The sequence below is a fragment of the Aaosphaeria arxii genome (genome assembly GCF_010015735.1).
Source record: "Aaosphaeria arxii CBS 175.79 unplaced genomic scaffold BU24scaffold_1, whole genome shotgun sequence".
Classification (NCBI taxonomy): Eukaryota; Fungi; Ascomycota; class Dothideomycetes; order Pleosporales; genus Aaosphaeria; species Aaosphaeria arxii.
The window spans coordinates 2811644-2837846 of record NW_022983474.1 but is presented as its reverse complement, the minus strand read 5'-3'; the positions used below and the strand labels follow the sequence as shown (position 1 = coordinate 2837846).

General features: G+C 51.2%; 9 protein-coding genes across 9 annotated transcripts; 4 read left to right on the top strand and 5 right to left on the bottom strand.

Moving 5' to 3' along the window:
- Positions 1–4060: 4060 nt before the first annotated feature.
- Positions 4061–6516, top strand: BU24DRAFT_417030 (uncharacterized protein). The gene is made up of 5 exons (XM_033526615.1): positions 4061–4176; positions 4239–4619; positions 4773–5316; positions 5369–5512; positions 5574–6516. Exons 2-5 carry the CDS (start codon positions 4561–4563, stop codon positions 6300–6302), a joined length of 1476 nt encoding a protein of 491 aa, XP_033389707.1. The 5' UTR covers positions 4061–4176; positions 4239–4560; the 3' UTR covers positions 6303–6516.
- Positions 6517–12582: 6066 nt separating this feature from the next.
- BU24DRAFT_446398 (glutamyl-tRNA synthetase) lies at positions 12583–14740 on the bottom strand. The gene is made up of 2 exons (XM_033530768.1): positions 14248–14740; positions 12583–14195 (listed from the first exon to the last, which is right to left on the bottom strand). The coding sequence occupies exons 1-2, from the start codon at positions 14658–14660 to the stop codon at positions 12683–12685; spliced, it is 1926 nt and encodes a 641-aa protein (XP_033389706.1). The 5' UTR covers positions 14661–14740; the 3' UTR covers positions 12583–12682.
- Positions 14741–14875: 135 nt separating this feature from the next.
- Positions 14876–16285, top strand: BU24DRAFT_417027 (uncharacterized protein). The gene is made up of 3 exons (XM_033526614.1): positions 14876–14998; positions 15054–16146; positions 16215–16285. The coding sequence occupies exons 2-3, from the start codon at positions 15282–15284 to the stop codon at positions 16247–16249; spliced, it is 900 nt and encodes a 299-aa protein (XP_033389705.1). The 5' UTR covers positions 14876–14998; positions 15054–15281; the 3' UTR covers positions 16250–16285.
- A 394-nt stretch (positions 16286–16679) lies between these two features.
- BU24DRAFT_457347 (uncharacterized protein) lies at positions 16680–16986 on the bottom strand (the record flags this gene model as incomplete). The annotated part of the gene is made up of 2 exons (XM_033531533.1): positions 16680–16765; positions 16818–16986. The coding sequence occupies 2 exons, from the start codon at positions 16984–16986 to the stop codon at positions 16680–16682; spliced, it is 255 nt and encodes an 84-aa protein (XP_033389704.1).
- A 1211-nt stretch (positions 16987–18197) lies between these two features.
- BU24DRAFT_457346 (uncharacterized protein) lies at positions 18198–19205 on the bottom strand (the record flags this gene model as incomplete). Its single annotated transcript, XM_033531532.1, has 1 exon — positions 18198–19205. One exon carries the CDS (start codon positions 19203–19205, stop codon positions 18198–18200), a length of 1008 nt encoding a protein of 335 aa, XP_033389703.1.
- A 365-nt stretch (positions 19206–19570) lies between these two features.
- Positions 19571–21396, bottom strand: BU24DRAFT_417026 (flavin-containing monooxygenase). Its single transcript, XM_033526613.1, has one exon. It carries the CDS (start codon positions 21310–21312, stop codon positions 19786–19788), a length of 1527 nt encoding a protein of 508 aa, XP_033389702.1. The 5' UTR covers positions 21313–21396; the 3' UTR covers positions 19571–19785.
- A 288-nt stretch (positions 21397–21684) lies between these two features.
- On the top strand, positions 21685–23056 carry BU24DRAFT_383408 (uncharacterized protein). The gene is made up of 2 exons (XM_033524806.1): positions 21685–21976; positions 22044–23056. The coding sequence occupies exons 1-2, from the start codon at positions 21865–21867 to the stop codon at positions 22940–22942; spliced, it is 1011 nt and encodes a 336-aa protein (XP_033389701.1). The 5' UTR covers positions 21685–21864; the 3' UTR covers positions 22943–23056.
- On the bottom strand, positions 22960–24969 carry BU24DRAFT_383406 (signal recognition particle protein). The gene is made up of 2 exons (XM_033524805.1): positions 24818–24969; positions 22960–24752 (listed from the first exon to the last, which is right to left on the bottom strand). The coding sequence occupies exons 1-2, from the start codon at positions 24893–24895 to the stop codon at positions 23247–23249; spliced, it is 1584 nt and encodes a 527-aa protein (XP_033389700.1). The 5' UTR covers positions 24896–24969; the 3' UTR covers positions 22960–23246.
- A 122-nt stretch (positions 24970–25091) lies between these two features.
- BU24DRAFT_417023 (Rrp15p-domain-containing protein) lies at positions 25092–26174 on the top strand. The gene has a single exon (XM_033526612.1). It carries the CDS (start codon positions 25155–25157, stop codon positions 26058–26060), a length of 906 nt encoding a protein of 301 aa, XP_033389699.1. The 5' UTR covers positions 25092–25154; the 3' UTR covers positions 26061–26174.
- The last annotated feature ends 29 nt before the right edge of the window (positions 26175–26203 follow it).

Below are 26203 nucleotides of genomic sequence, written 5' to 3'. Positions count from 1 at the left end.
CCTACGGAAGTTGAAATGGTCCACAGCAGGGCCGGCAGACATGATAGTCCTTAGTCTGTTTCAGGGTAACTCTTATAACGATTTAAAGTCGTCCAGGATTCAAGTCAAGTGGTTCGGAAGGAAGGCTTACGCAACTTCGTCGCTCGGTCTATGCCGAAATCTCACCAGCCCTCAATATCATAGGTAAACACCCAACGCACAGAAGATGCGACTTTGATGTCTTTTGAATGATTTCTTGGAGGAGCAATTCGCACATTGCAGACACTCATATGTCCCTATGCTGCTCAAGTTCGATTGTTCGGACAGTAGGTGCAGTCATTCTCGAAGCGATCATCCCTTTCCCTAAACCACAACGACGAACATGTCGACTTCAGGACTTGACAACATTTCGAACATTTTTTCAGGGTTCTCTGCGCTTACTTATATATCCCCAAAGCTTTACAGCAAAAGCAATTCACGTTGACTTCGACACCGACATGCATTGGCGTTCTTGACACCTGTCCGCCGCAACGACCAACACCACCATCTCAAATCCCTCCACTCTCGACAGCCTCAGTCCGCACCAAACAGTAAAACAACAAAACACCACAAGAAAACCCCTAAATAACCCAAACCTCTCCCACCCATCATCTCCCCGTCGCCAGCCAGCCCTACGCACCCACGCACAGATCTCAACTCGCACCCCAGCGCAGCCCTACGCACAGGCGTCGCGACCCAAGTTTCAGCAATCTGACATCAGCGCGCACGCACCCACGCAACCAACCGACCACGCCGCACGACGCAGAGGAAAAAAAACACTTTCAACGTAATGCCGAGTGATCTGAAGAAATCTCCTTCGATGTGGTCGTGCGAGCGAAGGAGGCATGCACGGCGTTTTACGAATGCGAGATGAGATGGCCAAGAGATGCGAGGCGCGTGTGTGTATGCAGGTACAGAAACTATAGTCCTCTGTGAAAGGTAATAAGTACCATCGTGGCCGCTTGGATGCAGTGGACATCAAGAAACAAACAAATCTGCAGTGCAGTCTCCAGCGAACAAGAAGAACACGATTTTCATTTGTCTGTATAACATTCATCGCAAAAGAGAATTGCAGTAATATCTATCTACCTATCGACTCGACATCCAAAACATCAACGAGCCAAAGACTTTTTACTTCAACTTCAACCACTTCATCTGTACATATATATATCAGTACATACCAACAACTGCACCAAACGAATCGCTTTACATATACACACCCACAACCAACAAAACCTGCACCACACACTCCACCCAAAAATCCCCAATAACAACAAGATGATCGGCCTCATTCTCCCAATCTACAACATTCACACCTCCTGGTCGCCATCACCGGCGGACACGATGATCGCGATGTACCAACTACCCACAATATCTTCACCCGCAAGTCAGACCGCCTCATCGCCACCGACTACATCTCCATCTTCATCAACATCCACATCCACAAATACATCGCCATCGACAACCACGCCGGGGAATGGAGCTCAGATACAGCAGGCGTTAGAGCGTGCATTAATGTTTTGTGAGGGTGCGGAGGAGGGCGATGTCTGCTGGATGGGATAAGCCTGGTACGAGTGGGGGTGGGGGAGTGGGCCTGGTGCCGAGTAATGAGGAAGTGGAGTTGATTGAGGGGGAGTGTAAGATTATGTGTATGATTATGTATATATTGTATATTATTGTAATTACCAGCATGAGGGTTGTATATAGTGGAAAGGGTAGATGGATTTAATGGATCTGTATATATTTGGAAAGAAACTTTGATTTGTATTGCACTTGAAATAATTCTTAACGAACATATTGCGTTTGTTTCGTTACCGTGTAACTACATGGTGGAGCTAGGCTGGTTGATATCTAAATTGACCTCTAACGAGATGTTACAGAAAAGTTATCTGTTCATTGTGAAGTAACCTTCTTTGAAGATTCCTATAATATATGTTTCAGCACATTTAACAATAATTATCTAATTTGTGATCTTTTTCTGAATTATCACGAAGCTGTGAAGAGGGAAGGTTGTTCTAGGAGCATGGGCCTATGACATTTCGTGTTCATTTTCACATTTCTCTTCAGCATCTACCCTGTGGCTTGTCGACCAGTCATGTGCAGTGCTCAGTTTCATGATTCTCAAACATGATATTCAGCGCTTGGGTGTTGAAAATTTGTCGAAACAAGCGCGTGAGGATTGATACCGGAGAATTGTGAAAAGATTAATCTACGAGTCCGGTTATTGAACCTGAGCATGCTGTTGTTCAAGCACTATTAGAATGGCATGGCATGAGATTGTTTACCATCTGCGACCTGTAGCAAGGCCTTCCAACGGTGTTCGGGCGTCCGATCTGGCCAGAGGCACTGGGATGGTCGCATGAAAGAGCCGCAGAGCCGCAAAGGAGACGAATGCCACGCGGAAGAGGATCATAAGGCGTGCACCGTGCTCCTTGGGGGAGAGATCGCATCGTGATATCCATGGTGTGTAGGGCTAGATTTAAAATTGAACGGGCGTGCACACCTGGTAGACAGGAGCCGAAACACAATCCTTCGATGGTGTTCTTGCTGGTAAAGGGGGGCCGTTGAAGGTGATTTTCCAGGCGTTGCAAAATCGACTGGATCGGGTTGTTAGTTGAACCTCGATGAAGGATTCCCACGTTCGACAAGTGCCGCCTCATTCTAAATATGTAGGTAAGAGGGGGCGAATCTGGCTGCGATCTAGGTTGGCGTTACAGATGTTAAATCTCCGATTCGGTGCGCTGGGGTGAGAGAAAGTTTTACGATGCCCTCAGACGCAATGTCAATGCCGGAATGGTGGAAGCGATTCGCTGAAACAGAGAGTATTGCGTGTACGGCAAGGCTGGCACGTCCGTGTGTCGTGCCACATGTCGTATTCATCATATTCAGCTGTGGTAAGAAATTCGGCTCAAGCCGAACGGGCGAGATTCCTAGACCTGGCATCCCACTAAGGGACTACTGGTTCTCGAGGAGAGACAGCGAGGGTGTCCTGCGGCGTTGAACAGTTGTTCCCGAGATGCCGCACGTGTTTCGCATGGAAGAGGGCAACATGCGTTGGGAATGGCAGTGAGTGTATTTTAGGCGATTGGTTACGACACATGAGGCTGATTATCGGTATTCTTCGACGAATGAAACTGTTTGGATCATGCACTGTGGCTGTCCTCTGTTTGAGCACTTATCAAACATTGATGCGAATGATGGGAATGGTTCGGCAGTGACAGGTCTGTTCTGTTTCGCCCTGCTCTCTGCTATCCTATCCTGTCCTGTTCTTACGAGGTAGAGTGGGACTGGACTGGACTGCCACGCGAACCCATATGCGCGGTTCGTCCCGAGTGAGTGGAGAGGAGTGGCGAAGTGAGTTTAACGTCTCAACCATGCGATATTATTAGCTCTCTGCGACGAACTACAGCCTATGATTTAATCAATCATAGGGCCCAAGATGCAGGAGAATATCTCGTAGGCTCTCCTAAGGCTTTCTCCAATATAGTGTGATTCGATGAGGCAGAAATGTCGAGACTCCAAGTTCATCGACGTGCAGCATCTCGGGCCACGAACAGGAAATGGGATAGCCGGATCCATGCCGGTGTGACCTCATGCTCGTGTAAGAGGGCAATAAGCGGCATTGGCCTAGCCAGAGACCGGGGCCGAGATAGAGAGGGTAGTTGTTGGATCAGGGCGAAAGCCAGTAGGGAGAGGGAGATAGGAAGGGAGAATTGAGTGATGGCCTGTGCACAGGCTCATCTCATGCCATGTTAGAGATGTGGCATGGAGTATGGGTGGATGAGTGGATGAGTTGGACGACGGATTGGTTGAAGGGTTGAAGGGTTGATGGTGAGTGGATGGTTGGAGGACGGAAGGATGAATGATGCGCATCTGAGGGGGCGGCTGTGTTGGACTGTGCACGCCTATTCACACTTGCGACTGTCTTTCCAACAGCCCAGCCAACACTTAATCACACACAACTTTGTACTCCTCCTCTACTCATCATCTTCAGCCTTTTCCTGTTCTATCTCGTGTGCAATTAGGAGAGAAAGAAGTCGAGGAAATTGCCCTCGGTCGCATTGGTAGTCTGCATCTCCATCTTCTCAGCCTTAAGGGGTTTCGATCGCGCGGGCGGTTCAACCTGTGCAACGTGCCAAAGCCATTCCCGCTCAAACTGTTGGTCTGACTGTCACGAGCCACATCTCAAGACTTGCGCAATTCTGATACATCCATAACAGACCATACCATACACACTGTCGGCCGGCCTCCCTTTGCCCCCTACCCTTTCCCACGTCAGCAGTGCACCCTGACCCGGAAGATTGCTGCTGCACGGATCCTGGGAGACCGTCCGTGGCCTCCAGCAGTAGAAACAGTGTACAAGCGCGGTTGTTACAGGCCCCTCGGCTTGGGCTGCCTTTGCTTTGCGTCACAGTAGCCTTTCGTGCGCAGTTCACTCCATGTGGTTCATATAGAAGTCCTCGCAGAGAATCGCAGGTTGCAGGTCCAACGAGCAACCAACTCTCCCCTCTTCACCCCCACTACGACTTCATCAAACACAACATGGGATTCTCGGGAAAACCAAGCAAAGGCTGTGCGCCGTGTCGAGCAAAAAGAACAAAGTGAGTAAACAATATCTTTTTTGTCCTCTTCTATCCGTCTGGAGGTCGAGAAGACGAGTCGAGTCGCCCAATCGGGTAATAGTCTCGTGGTCCAGGCGCATTCCTGCACTCTGATTGGCCTGAGTTCACTATCTTGTTCTGACGTTTCACCAGATGTGACTTGGCCGTTCCCTCTTGTACTCAGTGCATCCGCAAAGGCAGAGTCTGTTCTGGCTACCGAAATGAACAAGACCTGCTATTCAGAAACGAGACAAAACTTGTCGTTCGAAAAGCTAAGAGACGGCACGAGAGCCAATCGCCACCGCCAAACCACCTCCCGATGGAGGCTTTCTCCATGCAATTGTTCAACCCTATGCCCTCAAGGAGAGCAGCAGTGAACGACGAGGCTGAAATGCACTTCTTCGCACATCTCAACGAAAAGCTATTTGCATCCCAAGATTGCTCTACTGGTGGTGGTTATGACTATATCCTTCCCGTATATTCGCAAGACCTCCTATCGAACGGGCCCGTACCGGAGATAATAAGAGCAACTGGACTGGCAGCACTCGGGAGCACTCGAGGATCTCCAGAACTCCTGATCGCGGCGAGACAAAAGCGAGGACAGGTTCTTCGACACCTGAATCAGCAACTACAAGATCCCAGGATGGCGCTCTCAGACTCGTCAATATTGACTTGCGTGTTACTGAGCCTATTCGAGGTAGGCTATTCCGTTCACCCCCGAAAACTACAAGGTGTTAATTCGTGTCCAGAATGTGCTTTGCGAAGGCTCACAATCTACTCAAGCGATGACCTACCATCTCCAAGGCGCCTTGACACTTTCCGAACTTCGAGGCTCAGCACAATTCAGCACTGAAGTCGGACGTGGTATCTACGCAAGAATGCGAGGTTTCATCGTGCGTCCTCCTCTTTTCCCATTTCTCATTCAATTTCCAGTCTCAGCTAACGAATTTCCAGCTTGCCCACTGCCTGCAGACCCGCGATCCCATCCCTCCATTCATCCTCACCTTCCTCGACGACGAATCCATCACCCAACGCGACTTCGCTCCTGACTTCTACAAACTCCTCGCACGTCTCTGCCAACTACGATCCGACCACAAACAAAAGGGCTACGTCGACGCGCCCATGGCCACCGAAGCCTCATCCCTCGTTAACGAATTCGACCTCTGGCACCCACACATCCCCGATTGGCACCCATACTCCCGGCCCTCAGCCGACGACTTCCGCCGCAACGTTGACGACGACACCTACCGCTTCATGTGGCTCTCCAACACCTGGTTCTTCAAGCACACAGCGCGGGTCCTCGCCTCGGACATGGTGATCGAGTACGCGCGAGCCCAGCTCCTCCTCGCACCCGCCTCCGCCTCCGCGACCTCCACCCTCGCCGATGCAGTCTCTACGCAGACCTCCCTCTGTGTCGAACTCCGCGACTCGACGGAGTACTACTTCGACAAGTTCCGCAGCGCAGAGAGCTGTCAGCGCACGGCCGGCGGGTACGGCCTCCTGTGGCCCCTGTACGTGCTCAGCATGTCGGCAACTAGCACAAGCGAGACAATGCTGTGGATCAAGGACATGGCGTCAGGCATCGCGGATGCGTTTGGCATCAGGCAGGGCAGAGCGATGGCGGATTTCATTGCGCTGTTCTGCTCTCCGCCGGCGGATGACGGGTTTTTGGTGGGTTTGTGATGGGCGAATGTATCAGGCTGGAACCTCGGTATCGGAAGCTGGTGGTTGTGCTGCACGGGTTGCTTTTCACTTTTCACATCTTTTTTGGGAGGTCGCATGATCTTTATTTTATTTGGGAATGATGATATGATGGGGTAATTCGGACGATAGAGACCTCTTGTATATTTCTGTGTATTTGTACGACAATTAGTATATAGCCAACCAAAGTAGCCTTAATCAGATTTCTAGATGTACATACAAACAACCTCTCTTGTTCCTCCTCTTAAATAATAACCATAGGACTATCTCATGGGTGTTCGGAGAAAAAAAAAATAGAATTAAAAGATTGTTTAGATAAGGTCTGGGATTTTGCTGGTGTGTGGATTCGTAAAAAGTGCCCTTAGCCTCTTCACGCAAAATGAGGGCGCACACTACCTAGAACACCACTAGATGCATCACGGAGTTTGATCCACCGACCTCGCTACCACTGATAACATTGCCCTTGATGACATCGAATAGTTCAAGCAAGGACGCGAGGGAAACTGCTACGAGCTCGTTGACAGCCTTGGCGCATAGTCGAGGTTGCACCCGAATTGTGCCCTGTACAGAACTCGAAGAGGAGAGCTAATGCTAGGGGTAATCCTGGTGAAGAGAGTACGGAGTACCAGCAAGAGACTTCGTTGAATGCACGTCGATGTTGATTGTAGTTAACTAGGGGACTTGATGCCATTCTCTGCTGAGACCGACTTTTCTCGCACTGAGCGTCATTGACAAGCGAGACCTGGAGGCGGTGACCTGGTGATGTGGGTGTTGATCATCTTCAACCCGCTCACTTAAGAAAGCAAAGGCAATGGATAATTTATGAAAGTGAATAATTAGTATTGATATGAAGTTCGAAGGGCACCATTGGCGATGATGGTGTTGTCATGGTGGTTGATAAGGACATCTCGACAAACAAACACTCTCCGAGTCCTGCTGCTTCACCCCTTGCGATGTCGCAGGATGTCTTCGATTTCGATAGTTCAAGAGACGCTTTCGGAAAGAGAGGTGTGACGTGGTGAGACGTGAGATGGAGACATGGTTGGGTGTTTGGGGTTTGGAGTTGTTAGCGGTTGGCGTGTCCGGGGTTGCGGCTGGGATGGTTGGTTGGCTGTCGTTGTTGGGGTAACGCGCGGTCAGTCGCCGCCTGTAAACACACGAGAATCGACTATTCCCTCTAGCCTCACCTACCTCTACCTTACCTATTATCTCTCCCCCATGTCCGTCCATTAGTTGCCCTTACTATCGCTCCCCACTGCTACCAACATCGTCACTCTTGAGCAGTGCTTTGTGTTCGGTTTCCCTTTGGACGGACGTGACTCGAATCACATCACATACACTCACTCATTTTTACTTTGCTATCCTACCTAGCCATCTGCATCCACGTCTCGTGCCCTCCGCTCTCGTATATCGATCAAACAACGAATGTCGTCGCGCCATCATACACTCGCTGGATGAGTTGCAATAGGATCAACAACTGAATTTGATCTGAGTTTGGATTATAATAACAAACATTCGAAATGGCGCCAGGTGCACAAGCATTGCCCACACGGTTTCCATGTTGGTGCAAGGCTGTCTACTCATGGGGCGGTGAGGTATGTTTTCTGGAAAACTACCATGATGACACCGCGGCGGACATACTAACATTCTCATTATAGACGAAACGCGATCTCGGATTCATCGAAGGCGATCTCATCGAATGTCTTAATGCGGGAGACGGTTCATGGTGGATGGGAAGGCTGAAGCGGGATAGACGCATGGTCGGACTGTTCCCATCCAACTTCGTCGAGTTACTCGACGAGTCTTTCCAACCGTGGAATCGAAATGTCAGCCCAAGGACCAGCGGAGGAAGCATCTCGCGGCAGAACAGTGCTCAGCCTAAGCAAGTGCCGCAGAAGGCGAAAAGCATGTTTAGGAAGCCCTTCACCGCCTATGCCGCTGCATCTCAGCCGAACCCAGAGGCCGCCAAACGCCAGATACAGAAGGCTGGAGGTTTATCACCGAGCGGGTCGAATGCAGGGCAGAAGACACATAAGCCGTATTCGTCGATGAAGAGGTCTTCCACTGAAAGCCGCGAGACTGCCTCACCTGTACCTGCTGTTCCTTCAAATCTTCGCGCGGTGTCGCCTCGTCCTGCGCCATCACGACTGGTACAATCACGGGCGCCATCTCCATTGCCGCCAGCCGATTACTCTCGTGCTCCGTCACCTGCGCCTCCTGCACAGTACCAAAGCTATCAGCGAGCTGCATCACCAGCACCGCCCGTGCAGCATCATTACAACCACAGAGCCGTGTCGCCTGCACCTCCCGTACAGCATCACTATCAACATCGAGCCGTATCCCCAGCACCTCAACCCCATTATCAATCACAACCGCGAGCCGTGTCTCCAGCACCATCATTCCAATACCAGCGGGATCCAAGAGCCGTATCACCTGCTCCATCGTTCCAGTACCAACAACACTCTCGAGCGGTGTCCCCTGCACCTCAACCGCAATATCACTCCCATTCGCGGGCAGTATCTCCTGCCCCGTCGTTCCAGTATCGAGCATATGACCGTGGTCCCTCTCCAGCTCCAGAAATCTACTCTCGTGAACCGTCGCCTGCGCCTCAACAACAGTATCGAGCCTATTCTCGTGGACCTTCACCAGCTCCTCAGCAATACGAGGCTTATTCTCGTGGGCCTTCACCTGCTCCTCAGCAATATGAAGCTTATTCTCGTGGACCATCCCCAGCTCCATTCCGAGAGCCGTCTCCTGCCCCATATCAAGATGTCGACTCGCCGCCTCCGCCTCCACCTCCTCATCGCGTTGCCTACAATCCCAGCCGCGTGCCATCTCCTGCACCACCGCAGCATGATTACCACACACCTGCTCCGCCATCTCCTGATCCGCGTGCGACGACCCGTGGTAACTTTACACCCTCGCCACTTACAAACGCCATGAACGATGTGATGTCTTCGCTCCAGGATATGAGTATGTCTCGTAGTGAAACTTCTCCCGATGAACCAGCAACACCGCCCTCAATATGGTCTCCAGAAGCGTTCGATGAAGTCTACAAGGCATCGGCCAAGAAGGTCCGCGCCCAAAGCCAGGTTGTTTACCCCGATGATGACGACCTCGATGAAAACCCGCCTCAAGTACAGAGCTACGTCCAGCGCATGGAGAGTCGCCTTCGTAAAATGCAGCAGGAGGAGAACCAAGGCAACAAGAAAGACGAGCTATTCATGCCCCAAGATACAGATGGTCCCCCGCCTGCGCCACCGCCGAAGAACCCAATGTATCGCAATAGGTCAGGCTCCACTTTGGAGAACGACGAGCCGGATCTTGAGCGTAAGGAATCGAAAACTCTTCGACATAGGAAATCTGCGTATGAGATAGGACGAAACGTCTTGGGCCGCACATTCACGACGAAGACCAACTCTACGAGCGCTACTAATAGCACGCATCATACTCTAATGTCTGGACATTCTGCTACTGGAATGAGCGCGACAAGCGCAGGAAGCTTCTACCGCAAGAAGCTGAGTAAGAACAGACCAATGAGTACCATTGAGACTACCCAAACGGCCAAAGGATACGGGTTCGACGATGGAAGGCCGGAGACACCTTTCACGGGCGTCACATATCACTCCAGCCATGCTTCTCAACCTCGACCTTCAACAAGCCATCAACAACGAGAAGAATGGAATGATCCTATGCCAGAAGGACAGGATCCCCTTGGAGGGCTCACCGCACCGAAGCCGAAGAGGAGCGGTTTCTTCCGCAAGATGATCGATAGTGCAAAGACCCAAGCAGCGAATGCTCGAAGTACGATTGCCACCAGCTCAATCAGCAGACCTGGCTCAAGAGCAGCAAGCAGGGCAGCTTCGAGAGCCGCGAGCCGATTGGACAACAACGCACCAACAGGAATAGCTGGTGGAACGGCAGTCCAGTCTCATGGTTCCCGTGATATGGGAATGAATGGCGGCGTGGACTGGGTTCAAGTCCGCCGAGACGTCAACAGATCTAATTCCCTGAGCAAGAATGAGCGAATGGAGAGAGCAGACAGATGTCAAATGCTTGACATTCCCGTACTCAACCCGGTTGAGGTCCTTTACGAATCTGCAGAAGGAGACGAGGGTCTTGATGGCCTGCCAATCGCAGAGCCCACCAATTTCACCACCTCGAATCTTGGTCTGGTCGACAAGAGCGCACGTTTCATCAACAGTATACCGCTTGGAACAACTTCCTCCCAATTGGCACAAGGTTACGTCTGCCGACCGTATCGTAGCGACGTCCAGCGATTGCGGGCAATATTCACATGGGTTAGTGAGCGTGTTTCATGGGATGAAGATTTCGAAGGAGATATCGATACCCGACAAGTGATCCAGAACAAGCGAGGATGTTCGGAAGAAGTTGCGCTGCTTGTCGCAGAAATGTGTGCTTCGGTCGGACTCCACGCCGAGGTCGTGCGTGGTTATCTCAAAACTCCCGGCGAGCCTTTGGACCTGGAGAGCGTCGCGCGACCGAATCACTTCTGGAATGCCGTGATCGTCGAAGGGGAATGGCGTATCATGGACTGCTCACTTGCCGGTCCAACAAATCCTAAGCGCGCTCAGTATTCCGATGCTGGATCCCAGGTCGCCGACGGCTGGTACTTCCTTGCACGACCGATGGAGATATGCTACACGCATGTACCCCTCTTACCTGAGCAGCAGCACATCTGTCCACCACAGCCGCATGAGATCCTAATGGCTCTACCGTGCGCTTGTCCTACGTACTTCAAGCATAGTCTCCAGACGGTCGACTTCGATACTAGCCTGCTGAATCTGGATGGTCTTGAGTTGGCCCACGTATACATCACAGTCCCTGAAGACGTAGAATGCTTTGCAGAAGTCGAGGCAAAAGCAGTCTCTCAGGATGTAGATGGTGATTACTATGAGAGTGGTGATGTAATACGGAAGCCTGCCCTTGCACAGGCAGAATGGAAGGGTGGTCAGAAACGCTACACCATCAAGGCACTTCTCCCGGGCGATGAGGGTCATGGAGTGTTGAAGGTATACGCTGGACCTCGTGGTCTTATGGTAAGTTGATAAGATTTGCACACAGCTGTGCTTAATCGACATGAGCTTTGCTGACCAGTTTCACAGCACTCCAACAAACTCAACCCACACTCGCTGGCGCTTGGCTTGCCTATCACTCATACAGGCGTCAACCCACCGTACTCGTTCCTCACCCTGCACCCAACTCCCCATGCCCAACGCCACGATCTCTACGTTGCACAACCTCAGTGTGCCAATCTCGCACTCAACAACACTTTCGTTTTCACCGTGCGGCAGCACCCATCATCCCTGACCCGTTCCCCTGACGCTATCGCCGCCCCCAGCGGCCGTGTAAGCCCTAACCCCTTTGCCCGTCCCGCCTCCGCCATGTCCATGCAATCCATCTCAGCATCTGGCTCCAACTTCTCCCATCCATCGAACTCATCGTCGAACTCTTCTTCCTCGAATCCGTCCTCGATGAAGCCAGCGAAATTGGCAATCCAGACCCCGACCGGCAAGATCATCCGCCTTACAAGAAAGAGCGAGCATATGATGTCCACTTCAGATGTCATAGAGGGCAGTGTCTGGGAGACGGTAATCAAGATCGGAGAGAAGGGTACCTGGAGGGGATTAGTGCTCGCGGACAGGAGTGCTAGGTGGTGCGTCTTCGCTCAATGGGAGTGCAATTAGGCATGTTCACCCCATATGAAGAAGTGACGCAAAACATACTGTTGTTCTGTTCAATTCTGGGTTTCGAGGGATTCGAGGTTGACACTTCATTGCCTTCTCCCCTCTTTCCATTTTACGGTTTCCCTTTCTTTCCTCAGCCTTGTAATGTCTGTCCAAGAGGTACCGCTTTCCCAGCTAACACCTCTTCATGAAAAAAGCGCGCGATTAAGACGGCCTCTTTTTGTCAATTTTTTTCTCTTCTCTGACTTTCCTTTCTTTTATGGCGCTCGGCTGCATAACACGGCGGCGTTTTTTCCTCTTCTTCACATTTACGACTTGTTTTCTCTGGCTTCTTGACGGTCTTTCTGCTGCTGTACGAGTATAGTGCGCACGATTTTTTTGTTATTGGGGAGGTGGGATTTGGGATAGGCGTTTGAGAAACATTGCATAGCATTATCACACTTTATTCCCCCCTTGCTCATATGGGCGGGGGCTATGTTCAGGAACGGAGAAAATTCATGTGCACAAATTGTTTAGGAAATGAAATTAAGAGAGTTTAAAAGTATGATTGGTATCTTGTCTGGTTTAGAGTTATGCGCAATGTGGAAATTTGTGATGCTGATGTTTGAACTTGATACGACTTTTGATTGTTCTACGAAAGTGCTATAGTTTTGTCTACTTGCTCTTGCCAGTGGGGATCTGGAACGCGACGACGGGCTTGCCATGGGCGAACGCCTCGTCAATCCTGAAGTAGCCCTTCCTGTCGAACTGAATGATGTCGTCGACCTTGAGGTTCGCGACGTTGCAGTCGGCCAATGCCGTGGTCTCGGTCTTCGTGTTCGGGTTGAGGAACTTCTCGAGCTCGTCCTCGGGCTCGAGCTTATCCTTCGTGATGAGGTAGTCGAAGTCGACGAGCTTCACGGGGACGAGGTCCTGATCCGCAGAGAGCCAAGTAACCTTCTTGCTGGTCTTCTTGACGTCGCCCTGGAGGTGGAGTTCGAGCTCTAGCCCGGTGACGGTGGAGAGACCCGCGGGGGACGCGAGCGGGTTGATCGAGTGCGAGATCTTGCGCACGAACGCGTTGCCCCAGTTCATCAGCGTGATCTCTTCGTCCTGCGCGAAGGACGCGGCGTCCGCCTGCTCGAGCAGGATGTTGCCGCTGAAGACGACCTTCTTCTTGCCGAGGTTCGTGTACTTGGCGTGCTTGTCCTTCTCCTCGGTGTGGATGCCATCGCGGGCGCCGACCACGGTGACGGGCACCTTTGCCGCGTCGGAGATCGCGGTGTAGCGTGCGGCGACCGGGTCGATGTGCTTCTTGTTGGTCGCCCAGAAGGAGTACCAGTCGAGGTTGACGATGTTCTTGGAGGGGCCCTGCTTGAGGATGAATTCGCGGAGCGCGGGGATGGTGACGCCGCGGCGGCGGACACCGCGGACGGTGGGCATGCGCGGGTCGTCCCAGCCGTCGACGAAGCCGGTGTCGACGATCTTGGTGAGCTTGCGCTTGGAGAGCAGCGTCTTGACGAAGTTGAGGCGCGCGAAGCCCCAGTTGTAGACGTGGCGGCAGCCGAGGGCCTTGAGGAACCATTGGTACTGGGCGTCGCGGTCGTTGTACTCGGTGGTGCGGAGCGCGTGCGTCACGCCTTCCTGGGCGTCGACGATGGGGCAGCAGAAGTCGTAGGTGGGGTAGATCTTCCAGCGGTCGCCGGTGCGGTGGTGCACTTCGGGGCTGCAGCGGTAGATGACGGGGTCGCGGAGGGCCTTGTTCGGGTCGTCGACGGAGATCTTTGCGCGGATGCACCACTTGAGGCCTTCCTCGGTTGCCTTCTTCATCTCCTCGAAGCGGGCGAGGTTGTCTTCGACGCTGGAGTCGCGGCGCTCGCTGGGGATGCCGTCCATGCGCTCCTGTCGCATCTTCTCTTGGAGTGTGTCGTCCGCGTAGGCGTTGCCATCCTTGATCATCTTCACGCAGTACTCGTATAGCTCGTCGAAGTAGTCGCTGGTGTAGCTGATCTTGTCGGCCTTGATGCCCATGAGCGCCAGATCTTCGACGATGGAGTCCTGGAACTCCTGCTTCTCCTTGAGAGGGTTGGTGTCATCGAAACGGAGGAGCAGAGTGCCCTTGTACTTCTCGTGGGCGAAGTAGTCGTTCAGCAAAGCGGCCTTTGCGTGACCGATGTGGAGGTAGCCTCTGCAGTGTATTATTAATGGACATGTCTTTGAGCAGTAATGCAAGAACTTACGAAGGCTCCGGTGGGAATCTGGTGACAATGCCAGTGCCGTCTCCAACGTCCTGGAGACCGATATCGTAGTTGGCACCATCGTCCTTCTTGTCCTCCTTTCCACCCTTTGCGTCCTTGCCCTTAGCAGGTCGCTCGGGGAGAGTTGTCTGCTGTGGGTACGCCTCCTCGATGTATCTGAACCAACGACCCAAATTGGGCATCAGGCTCTGCTTGATGAAGGCATGGGCGACACGGTTCTCGCGGAGAGTCTTCCAGACGGTAGTATCGGCGTCGGTCAGTCCATAACCCACGATGTGGGAGCGGAGAGTAAGGTGAGCATCAAGCTCGCCGAGAGCAGGCTCAATGGCCTTGAGGTTGAGAGGCTTGAAGGCCTCGGCGCGGTCTTGCCACTCTTTGATTTGTGCCTCCGCCATTATTTCCTCTTTGTGTGTGAAGTGGAAGTAAGTGGTTGCGACCAAAAAAGTAGTTTAGTTGTGACTGGAATGACGGCGAGGTGGGGCGATGGTTGATTGGCGGGGTACAATCAAACACTGCAAACATTTTGATCATTCATTTCTTGGCGAAGTGATATCAACCTCAATCATCTCATGATCGGCACTTCATTGTTAAAAGGTTGGAAAAAAGTTCACGATGTTACCCAAGAGGGTTACACTAATTGCGAGTACTATGTGTGAATTACGCGACTACCATGCGTCAAGCCAATTTTGACGAGAGCGCGGTTCATCCGTTTTGCTTGTTCCATTCAGCAAAAGTATATTCATCTTGCACTGTGCTTCAGAAAAGCCTGCATTGTTAACGTAATAAAGGAAGCTCGGGTGATTGGAGTAACACAGAGTCTTTCACTGCTCGCTATGGAATAATCACGCGATTTTAGGAAACAATGTTCAAAAGTAATGCATGTACAATACCCCATAGCAATTTATCATATCGGCCTCTTCACCATGACATTCTACAGAGACGAATGGGGATCAGATATAAGGACTCAAAGTCCCCATTTTGCAATTTAGATCACCGTTGGTTCATGGTCAGTGAATATGTCCGAAAACCATGGAAATCCCGAGTTCCCCGATGAACAAGGCATGCTCCATATGATTAGGACGTTGCAACTGATCAAAAAAGAGGTTGCTGGCTTGGAAGAAATGGCGAAGGCGGAACTGTTTCCATCCTCTCCGCCAACCCCATCCTCACGACGCAAAGGGGAACAGATCTTGGAGGGACTCCAGTATTGCATCAAACAGTACAAGAGTGCAATTGATTCTTCGCCGCCAGTGTACCCTTGTTTATCCAAACTTGCGAGGGAGCAAGCAGAGTACAAGTCTTTACAAAGTCACGGCCTCTACGAACTCTTGACTTTTCAAAGGACTTTGTTATACAATCTGGACGGTCGATCACCGTTCCCTCTTCCCAAGATCAACGAAACCCTTTTTCGTCGCTGGTCATTCAACTGGACAACTGATGGCATGCGTCACCGCCGAATGGTCGCTTGCCGCATCGGGCTTTTACTGTCAAAAGCGGAGCCGACATCACCCACGGGTTGTCTTGACGTGCGAGAACAATTGTATTACATCCTGAACAATGATGAAGGAGATATGCAGCTATACCAAGCATGGGAGAACCGGACTAAACAGAAAATCGGACCAAAACACCTCTGGCTCTTCGACACCCAAGTCGATCCCGACTTGGAGTGGACTTGCTTAGTTTACGCGACTGGGCAACTTATGGAGCGTGAGACGCAGTATCGGCTACGCATGGAACGATGGGAGAAGGCAGATCGCGAAAGCCACGGCCGCCTTCAACGAGAGGCAAAAAGGTCCGGACGGCTAGAACCTTTACGAGGTCTCTCTTGTATCTGGGGGAACAACAACCTCATTTCTGCAATCGACAACCTCCTATTACAGGGTATGCAGCAGACATACGAGCCCAAGTTTGGGACCATTCTGGAGTATACGATGCTGACAATTCAGAAGTTGGACTGCCTGGAGAAGTGGCTAGACCTTGGTGAATTTCGCAAGTATCGGATCCTCGACAACGACGTCGCACAGCTTGTGCGTGATGGTCTGTCTGCTATCGGTAAACTTCTCTCGAAAATTCATGAATGATATGGTGCGATGATCTCACGATTGGAATGACGGGACTTCGGTAAGGTCATGAGAGTAGACTAGGCAAGCAGCCAGTCACGAAATGAAATGTTTCATGTCCTCAAGGTTATCTAATAGAATCGATAATTCATTTAATTGAGTGGTTGGAATCAAGCCACAAAGTATACAATTCTTTTGATGAGCCAATTTTTCGTTTTGTCAATGATAAATGAGTGACTAACAGACCATTCCACTCGCACACTGCTGCCAATGGTCCTTGAATCAACACCATAATCTCCTTGATAAATAGGAAATTCAATCGCAATGCCATTGGTAATTTCATCGGATAAGCGCCTAAACACCACCGCAAGTCAAGGCTCCTTTGCCCTTGTTCATGGCACACAACTTGTTGCAACACTTGGTACTTTGCCAGCAGATTGCTGTACCAGGGTTATTATTTAAGTACTTTCAACAAATATAGAAATGACCTACCCCCTTTCTTGAGGCATTTACGACTCTCCAGCAGCCCAGACGCTTCACGAGCGTCCAGTTCAGCCTCAGCGAGCGCTGTAATATCTCTCAAGGCGAGAGAGTTTTCATCTGGGGCTGGGAGAGCCAGGGCCGAAGCAATGAGTGCAAGTAGAGGTAGAATGAACTTCATTTTGAAAGGTTTTGCAAAGTGATGTATTATGGAAGCTGATCTAGGATGTAGTCAGAGTATTTCTCTTTGGATTGCTTTAGAACACATGACGAGCGCAGTTTTGTACCTTTTTATATGCTTTGTAGGACACAACGGAATCCGATTGCCTGATGTGACGCACTCAAAAGACCCCATTAGGAAGATATAAGAGTACAGTACTCATTTGTCGTGTCACCTGTCTCATTATCTTCACTGATCGATCGATTTTTGTTGGCAAAGAAGGCGTAGTACGAGCCCACCGTGAAGCGGCCCAAGTTATAGTGCGACGAATAAGACGGAGTTCAATCTAGTGAAGAATCTTAGAGAGATCAATTGCAGGATCCGTTTTGTCATTCCGTGTCTGAACCTTTTCTTCATTATAAATCACTAAGCGAAGATGATCGCTATTGTTAAAATAAAGATTGTACAGAAGACGATCAGGAAATACATTGCGTATATTACCACCAGCAATGATTGAAGTGATTATACATAACAATTCCAAGGCACGGCCGCCTATTATTCCGAGTCTGAATCATTTTCTACTTCCCCTAGGCCACCGCAACCCCTACAAGTCTTCGTACCATTCCCACCACAAGATCCACAATCCACCTCCTCAGTATAGTACGGTACTTCAAATGAAGCAAGGCTCAATGCCATCATCTTCATCGCCCCAATGTTTATGAGAACGTTCTGAATCCCTTGATGAACTTGTGCGATCTTGCTCAGATCACCTCGCCCCATGGGGCTGTATTTGGTAAGATTGTACATCTTTGTACCCCAGAACTTTGTAAGACGTTACAAAGTGAAACTTTACCACTCAAGTGTATTGTGCAATAAATGGTGATGCAAGCCATTCTATCAGGAATCAAGGCTCTGTATCCAATTCTGAGGCTTCAAACATGGTATGTAGTCAAAAATGATAGAGTAAGAGGCAATATCGTCGCCTGGTAAGCAACGCATACTTCACTAAAAACCTTGATGTACACAATATTGGTCAGCTCACATATCCGATAAAATGTCAGCGTTAGCTCAAGTGGAAGGAACGACTTTAGAATTAAACCTTTGGATGGTAATTTACAATATAAAGATATTCCTGTAAACCTATTTACACCAGAATCAGACATAACGTGGCGACCCTGTGGTATTTCAGGCATCGGCATACACAACATACTCAACCTCCTCGCTCATCTCGCTCAACGGGGTGGGGTGCACATCTCGCTCATTATGGTGAACAGGGTCACCTGACTCTCCTGAATTAACGTCAATAAGAAGTTGAAGTGCGCGTAATTGGCAGCCCCCTCCAGCGTTTTCAGCGGGACAAGTTCCTTATTTTGCGGTTCCATGTGAAACTTCGCCCGGCAAATCATGCAGCTATCCGAGCGCTCAAAATCCGCTAGAAGCCACTGAGTAATGCAACTCGAATGAGCCACATGAGAACATCCCAACTTTCTAATCGGCTCTTTCTCGTCATAAGGATCCAAACATACAGGGCAGCTCTCATCCGCCAGGTCTGCAGAAAAGGCAACGGGCTCTGAGAAGTAATCGGCATGGACACCTCCTGTGAGTGCGTTCGGGTCGATGCCTTGCACAGTTTCTCCTTTGAAGAACCGGATGACCTCGTCGTAGGTGAACGAGCTTCCCGTCAGCGGTAGCAGCTGACACATATCGATATTAGAATCTACCCACAATGCCTGCTGTTCCTTAACGATCTCTCTCGCCGTACGGTTGGCCGAATCAATGTCGTCGGCAATGGAATGACGGAGATCTCTGGTTGCATTAACATACGCTCCGTGGTTCCCAAGTATCGAGTAGTCCAGCTGTCTCTCGAATGCAGCGATTCCCTGGGAAATGGCTTGACAGTTTTTCATCAAGCTGATACTTCGCTGCATGATCGATGACCGCAAATCAGGGTGGCTCGAACGGTCGCACTCGAAATGTCTCAAGCGATCGAGGTGTTCTTGAGCAACCTTGACCAGTCTGATCATCTCCAGTTCGTCCGCATCTAAACCGTCGCTAGGCAAAGGATCGTATTTGTAATCGAAATAGGCAGACAGTCTTCCAGGAAATTTGCCATTCTCTCTGAGGCGCTTGCCGAGATCAAAAATTTGTTTTGAAACTGGGTTATAAGGGTTTACCGGATATTCTGGACCAGCCATCAGTTCGGAAACCTCACCATTTCCTATAAAAGATGCACTAGCCATTATACGTGCATAGAAAAAGAAATGAAAAGAGCAATGAGCGGGTAAGTCTTGATGGATCGGCTTGTCGTCGTTGTGGTATCCGGGTTGTTAGCATGGCTCTTCTGACCATAAATACTGTCCTGCATCATACATTGTGAATTACAGAACATTTTACACCTGATGTAGCATGCTTTCACAGTGAAAGAAAGATCTTTGAATATATATCAAAGAGCTTGGCTTATGCTATAAATGGCCTTGTTCTTTGTCAAGAAGTGTTGCAATTCTGTCCAGTGGATGGGTACCAATCGTCCAAAGCATGAAATACTAACATCATTGTGTAGATCTACTTATGAGATACTTGAAAAACCAACGAATTTTGTATCACAAGCGGCAGGACTCTAGACTAATTATGAGATCTTTACTGTCAAGTATACTGCGGAAACCCAGAGCAGCTACAGTTCCGCATTTCCTCTTCCAAACCATTGTTGGACCGATGTCAGAAAGAGTCAAGGTTACTTCCCTACCAGTCGCTACAGCTGGGCATTGTTCATTCACCACAAAACACATTGTAAACAACAGCAAAACAAAGACAAATCACCACCTACAACCTCGCCTGCACTATCACCTCCGACTCTCTTACCTCCACCGCCTCCCTCCTCTTAGCCTCACTCGCCCCCTTCAACTCCGCTCCAAGCTCCTCTATCTCCCTAACCCTCGTCCTCCCTTCGCCTTTAGCCGAAAACGCCGCTCTAATCCCCGGCAGATTCGCCCTACACCAGAACTCCCACGGCCCCCATACCGGCGCCAACCTCCCCTGCCCATTATTCTCCAAGCCCCTGACTCGCTCTGCCTTGAGCGCCCACGCTGCCATTTCATTGATGAATAGTCCGTCTGTAGGAGCGTCCAGGACGTGGAATTGATGAGTTCTGCCATGTGCGGCGAGCGCTTTGACGTCCCATTCGAGTAGTTCTGATGATGGGGGGAGCGCAAGGCGGCCGGAGTAGACGCGGGATAGGACGGCGGATTGGGCTTCGGCGAGTGTGAATGGAACGCCGCGGACATTGAGGGCTAGGAACGATAATGTGGGACGAGGGGCGTAGAAGAGATGTTTGTACGTGTGCTGGACGCGGCGGCCATCGCCGACGGGCTGTGGTTTGAGGCTGGAGAGGAAGGGGAGGGAGTAGTAATATCCTGTTGCGAATATAATGGCGTCGACATCGTGTTCGATACGGCCGTCGTCGAAGTGTATGCTTCCGTCATCAGGAACGAACTTTGATATCTTGCTGTACTCGGGCCGCTGTGGATCGGGGAGCGGTTTGAGCTGGGATGCGGATCGGATGGACCAGATTATTGGTTGCTCAGTGACGCTGACTAGTTGAGCGGATATGTCTACACCGGAGGCGGAGTTTCCGACTACAACTACTTTCTTCCCGGCATATGATTCTGCTCGTCGGAAGTACTTGGAGTGTGTTATCCTGCCTGGGTACTTCTGACTCCACTCGCGAATTCCAGGTACGTCGGGAACGTGCGGTGTTATGAAGTGTCCGTTAGCAACGATGACAGCGTCAAACACTTCCTTTTTCTCTTCTCTAGTCCGCAGGTTTCGCGTTGTGACAGTCCAGCTTCCAGTGAGACTCTTATCAAGGGGCTCAACCTTGATCACCTGCGTTTCGTACTCCACCAAGTCCTGGACCTCTCTGCCGTGCTCCTGTAGATAATTCACTACCGCCCCATGGCTCGGAAACAGAGGTAAATGATCCGGCCATTGCAAGTCCTGGAACTGCATCAGACTCTTCGGGACATTCGTTTCCAGCTCTTCATATATCGGAGTCAGGAAACTCGCGACGTCGTTGTGCTTTCTTGCACTGTCTGCCTCTTTACCCTCGTGCTTCTGAGCCGGAGTCCAGGTCGGATCTTGATTCCCCCCCTTTGGATCTATCTGAGGGACGGCGAATAGGTCTTCAGATGTCTGGTTGGGAGTGTAATGCCATGTCCCGCCGAGCGCACTACGCTGTTCAAAGATGGTGATCTTGTCGAAGGCTTTCTCTGCGCGGAGATATTTTGCGGCTACTACACCGGATGGACCGCCGCCGATGATGGCAATTGATTTCACCCGTATGGAGGTCATGTCCCTATGCAAAGGCTAATAAGAGAAAATGTATGGAATATAAACAAAGTAAAGAGAAAAAAATGAATCAGTGCTGGATCTATTCTAACAATGGAGAGAGGAAAGATGAATGCAACAAACCATAAATCGATAGACATGCATTTGATTTATAAACCAGCATCCTATATCCGAGCATGATGTGATCAGATACAGAAATGACTTGATAGACGGAAAAGCGAATTTATGCATTCGAGCACGAGAAAACGCCCCCAGCATGCGCAATCAGTCTAACATCCACTATTGGCTGATGGCCTTACACTGTACCCTCCCCTACGCGAACGATACGATAACGATAAGAACAAGGGTGCAAGGGTAGATCCGAGCACGGACGACATCCCGCAATTGACATCAGAGCTCCCTCGAATTGAGTACCTAACTTATTCACTTTCGAGCTTCATATTTCCAAACACTCCCTTTAACAGCAGTGCAAGACTACCCATAGCAATTGCTTAGCCACTCCCCCGCATTGTCCCCCAGCACCCGGTACACAAGTACCACCCCCTCCCCCGAACAATGCTTCAAACCCTCCGCACTCTACGCTCTCTCAACCCCACCACACGCACCATCCGGAGCTTCTCAACCCACACAATGGCCTCCTCACCACTTCGAATAGGTTTCGTCCCAGGTACATCCTCCTCTCCCTCCCCTCTGCCTCCTCCTACACCTCAATTCCTAACCCAAACAACCAACAGAGCACTTCTCCACCCCCCTCGAGTTCGCGAAAAAACACCACGGCCTCTCCGCCACGCTCCTCCCCTTCCCCTCGGGAACCGGACACATGGTCACCGCGCTCCAAGCCGGCGACATCGACATCGGCGTCGGGCTGACCGAAGGCTGGGTCTCCGCGCTCGGCAAAGCGCAAGCCGCGCGCAAGGACGCGGGATTCCGGGTCGTGGGCACGTACGTCGAGACGCCTTTGTGCTGGGCGATATCGACGGGTGCGGCGCGGGGGGACGTCAATGGCGTGGAAGACCTGCGGGGGAAGAGGGTCGGGGTGTCGAGGATTGGGAGCGGGAGTTACGTTATGAGTTTCGTGCTTGCGGATCAGCGGGGGTGGTTGGGGGGGAAGGGGGGAGGGGAGGAGCCGTTTGGGGTGGAGGTGCTGAATACGTTTAAGAGTCTACGGGACGGGGTTAATGGGGGAGAGGCGGATTTCTTCATGTGGGAGCATTTTACGAGTAAGAGGTATTATGATAATGGGGAGATTAAGAGGGTTGGGGAGATCTATACGCCGTGGAGTTCGTGGAAGATTGTTGCGGTGAATGGATTGTTGAATCCGGAGAATTGGTCGAGTGGGGAGGGGGCGGCGGCGGCGGCGTTGAAGGAGGAGCTGGAGGATGCGTTGGTGAGGATTAATAAGGGGGTTAAGCATTTCGAGGAGAATCAGGAGGAGGCGGTGCAGTATATCAGTACGAAGCTGGATTACTCGGAGGAGGATGCTAGGGAGTGGCTCAAGACGGTGCGGTTTGCGGATGATGTGAGAGGGGTTGATAGAGCGGTCATTGATAAGACCGTGAATATCCTGCAAAAGGCTGGTGTTTTGGACGACAGGGTAGATGAGCAAGCTATGATTGGGCTTCAGCGAAAATGAGCGACAGGAATCTGTCTAGAAAATGTATATTTGTATATTATCGCTTATAGCTATGCGTGGTATCTTTTGTGTATATGTGTGTATGGTATCCATATCTTCTGGATCTGGTGTCGTTTACTTGAGCCATAGCGAAGAGAGAATGACTTTTGGGTACGGGTCAGAACTGGTAAACTGGTATGTCAGGTGAATGCGGTAAGAGCATACCTGAACGTCCATTTGATATCGACCTATGTGGTACCGCCCAAAACGCCGAGGCTATGCATCAAAGCACAAGCTTTCGCACTTAACAACAATCTGTATCCATCTACCTTCTTCCCCGTCCCTGACCAGGCATGCCACCGGGTCCTCCGCCACCGCCCATCATCTGCATCATGCTGGCCATGTCCATGCCTCCAAGCGCAGACATGTCGGGCATACCACCGCCTCCGCGCCCACCGAGCATCTTCATCATGGCTCCGATGTCTGGCATGCCACCACCACCCATGGGATTCGCTCCGCCCATACTTTGCATGCGTTTCTGGAGGGCAGCGAGTTGCTGCTGCTTGTTTCCTCCACCCATCGCGCCCTGTGCCTTCTGCATGTTCGCCATGCCACCCTTCATCTTCTTGGCCATTCCAGCCATCATCCGGTGCTGGGTGAGAAGCTCCTCGACTTCGCGCACTGAGGTTCCAGAACCATGGGCGATACGCGTCATGCGGGTAGGTTGGTCGACGAAGATCTTGCCGTCAGATTCAAGTTCCTTCTCTGTCATGCTGTCGCAGATGTAGATCATTCGCTTCAACTTCGCGCCACCCTCTTCGTCGTCCATGCCGCCCATCATGTTGCTGAGGCCTGGGATCATGCCAGCCATTTTGGAAAGAGGACCCATCTTCATGATGTTTGACAATTGGTCCCGTAGATCCTTGATTGTGAAAATTCCGGATGCAATGTTCTTCATCGTATCCTTCTGGTCAAGCTTCAATGACTGCACATGCTCCACGAGCCCGGCAACGTCGCCCATGCCGAGCAGTTTTGACACAAACGGTTCTGGGCTGAAGCGCTCGAGATCGAGCATGTGTTCACCATTACCGATGAAGACGATAGGGGTATGTGTTGCCGCAACGGCAGAGATAGCACCACCACCAGCGGCGGCACCATCCGTCTTCGTGATAACGATAGCTCCGAAATCAGCCGCCTCCTTGAAAGCTCGTGCCTGCGCCTCTGCAGCCTGTCCGATCGTTGCATCCAAAACCATGATAGTCTGGTCTGGCGTGACAGCGTCCTGAATCTGCACCATCTCGTCGAAAAGATCCGTCTCTTGCCTGTGTCGTCCGGAAGTATCCACGATGATAATCTCGAACCTCTCCTTCTTGAACTTCTCCACACCCTCTCGCGCGACAATAACAGGATCCGTTTGCGTGTGGCTACCGTAGTAAGGAATCTTCGCCTTCGTCGCGTTCTGCTTCAGCTGGTCGAACGCACCAGCACGGAAAGTATCCGCGCAAACCAAGCAAGCCTTGAACCCCCTCGCAGAGTACCACCTCGCCAACTTCGTGCACGTCGTCGTCTTACCGGAACCCTGGAGGCCGACGAACATGATGACGTTTGGTTTCGATTTGCGGGGTTTGAAGGGTTCGGCATGGGGGTCGACGAGCTTAACGAGCTCGTCGAAGACGGCCTTTTGGATTATGCGCTTCTTGTTGACGCCCGCGGCGAGGTGCTTGAAGTCGACGGATCGCTTTATCGATTGCCGGAGGTTCATGACGAGCTTTACGTTGACGTCGGCTTCCACGAGGGCGTTAGAGATCTCCTTGACCATGGCTTCGAAAGCCTGCGAATTCCTATTAGCTTAACATGTATGGATGGGTGAGGTTAAATCGCCACGGGACGACGCACCTTCTCGTCGAGGTTGGGCGACCTCGTGAGGTCTGAGACCGCGGCATTGATGCGCCGACCGAGATCTTGAAGGACCATGGCGACGGTTGTGCGTGATGGGTAGCTGGGATGGAAAGGGATACGTTTAATTGAGAGATGCAGCGCACACGATGGCACAAGTTTGTGTGGGGGAGGGGGATTGGGAACCAGAACTGAGGTCTTGGCAATTGGCGGTCGGCGAAAATCGTCGATGAACCTCCGATCTCCATTGAACTTTTTTTCCTACCCAGAACGACCGACTTCTTTGCTGCGATTCTAGTTAATACATCACATCCACAAACCACTTTCTTGCACAAATATGCCTTCTACAACGTTGAAAAGAAGACGGACGGAGGAGGGAATGAGGGGGAAGACGCCCAAGGTACAAAAGAAAATCAAGCGCCAGCGTTATTACCACAGTTCCAGCGAGGACGACTCTGAATCCGAAGACGAAGCCGCAGAAGCACCAGAAGACTTCGCACCCGTGAGTCTAGAGAGCAGCGACGACGAAGGAGACCGCGCTGCCGCCAAACCAAAACACAAAGCCTCAATTGCAACCAAAAAGGCCTCGAAAAAGGACCCTGCCCATGACGACGAGCCCAGCGACGAGGAGGACTTGGAATTGGACGCCGACGAGTTCGAAGATGGCGATTCGGACGATGTCGACGACGTCGACGAATACTCCGACATGTCCGAGACCTCGACGAACAACCCCCGCAAAGTCAAGAAACGCAACGACCCCGAAGCATTCGCGACCTCCATCTCGAAGATTCTCGGCACGAAGCTCACGTCGCAGAAGCGGTCCGAGCCCATTCTCTCGCGATCGAAGGCCGCGCAGGAGACGAACAGGACTCTCGCGGACCACAAGTTGACGCTCAAGGCGCAGCGGGCGATCGTGGCGGAGAAGAGGGCCGCGCAGGAGAAGGGCCGCGTGAAGGATGTTCTTGGGTTGCAGAGCGAGGAGGTGGCTACGGCGGAGATCGTCGCGAAGGAGAAGGCGCTGCGGAGGACGGCGCAGAAGGGTGTGATTAAGCTGTTCAATGCTGTGCGAGCCGCGCAGGTCAAGGCTGAACAGGCGGAGAAGGAGGCGAGATCGCAGGGTGTCATTGGTGTGAAGGCGAGAGAGGAGCAGGTAAAGGAGATGAGCAAGCAAGGGTTCTTGGATATGATTGCGGGCGGTGGAAAGCAGAAAGAGGCCGTCGCCGAATTGGAGGAAGAGGCATAGTTGGTTTGCATAATTGGCGTTAATTCTTTCTCCTTGTTCATGGGCGAGGCTTGACCAAAGGTTCAAAAAATTTCATGATCGATACCTGATACCATTATACAAAAGATGTTGTTCTAAATATACAATGAACCTATATAAGGTTT

Bases quoted from the DNA above. Each gene is read 5' to 3' on its own strand.
- BU24DRAFT_417030 (XM_033526615.1), top strand. From the start codon at position 4,561: ATGGGATTCTCGGGAAAACCAAGCAAAGGCTGTGCGCCGTGTCGAGCA. The intron at 4,620-4,772 runs GTGAGTAAACAA...ACGTTTCACCAG, and splicing joins TGTCGAGCAAAAAGAACAAA to ATGTGACTTGGCCGTTCCCT. The intron at 5,317-5,368 runs GTAGGCTATTCC...ATTCGTGTCCAG, and splicing joins TGTTACTGAGCCTATTCGAG to AATGTGCTTTGCGAAGGCTC.
- BU24DRAFT_446398 (XM_033530768.1), bottom strand. From the start codon at position 14,660: ATGGCGGAGGCACAAATCAAAGAGTGGCAAGACCGCGCCGAGGCCTTC. The intron at 14,196-14,247 runs GTAAGTTCTTGC...AATACACTGCAG, and splicing joins AGATTCCCACCGGAGCCTTC to AGGCTACCTCCACATCGGTC.
- BU24DRAFT_417027 (XM_033526614.1), top strand. From the start codon at position 15,282: ATGTCCGAAAACCATGGAAATCCCGAGTTCCCCGATGAACAAGGCATG. The intron at 16,147-16,214 runs GTATGCAGCAGA...ACAATTCAGAAG, and splicing joins CGACAACCTCCTATTACAGG to TTGGACTGCCTGGAGAAGTG.
- BU24DRAFT_417026 (XM_033526613.1), bottom strand. From the start codon at position 21,312: ATGACCTCCATACGGGTGAAATCAATTGCCATCATCGGCGGCGGTCCA.
- BU24DRAFT_383408 (XM_033524806.1), top strand. From the start codon at position 21,865: ATGCTTCAAACCCTCCGCACTCTACGCTCTCTCAACCCCACCACACGC. The intron at 21,977-22,043 runs GTACATCCTCCT...AACAACCAACAG, and splicing joins TCGAATAGGTTTCGTCCCAG to AGCACTTCTCCACCCCCCTC.
- BU24DRAFT_383406 (XM_033524805.1), bottom strand. From the start codon at position 24,895: ATGGTCCTTCAAGATCTCGGTCGGCGCATCAATGCCGCGGTCTCAGAC. The intron at 24,753-24,817 runs GTGCGTCGTCCC...AGGAATTCGCAG, and splicing joins CGCCCAACCTCGACGAGAAG to GCTTTCGAAGCCATGGTCAA.
- BU24DRAFT_417023 (XM_033526612.1), top strand. From the start codon at position 25,155: ATGCCTTCTACAACGTTGAAAAGAAGACGGACGGAGGAGGGAATGAGG.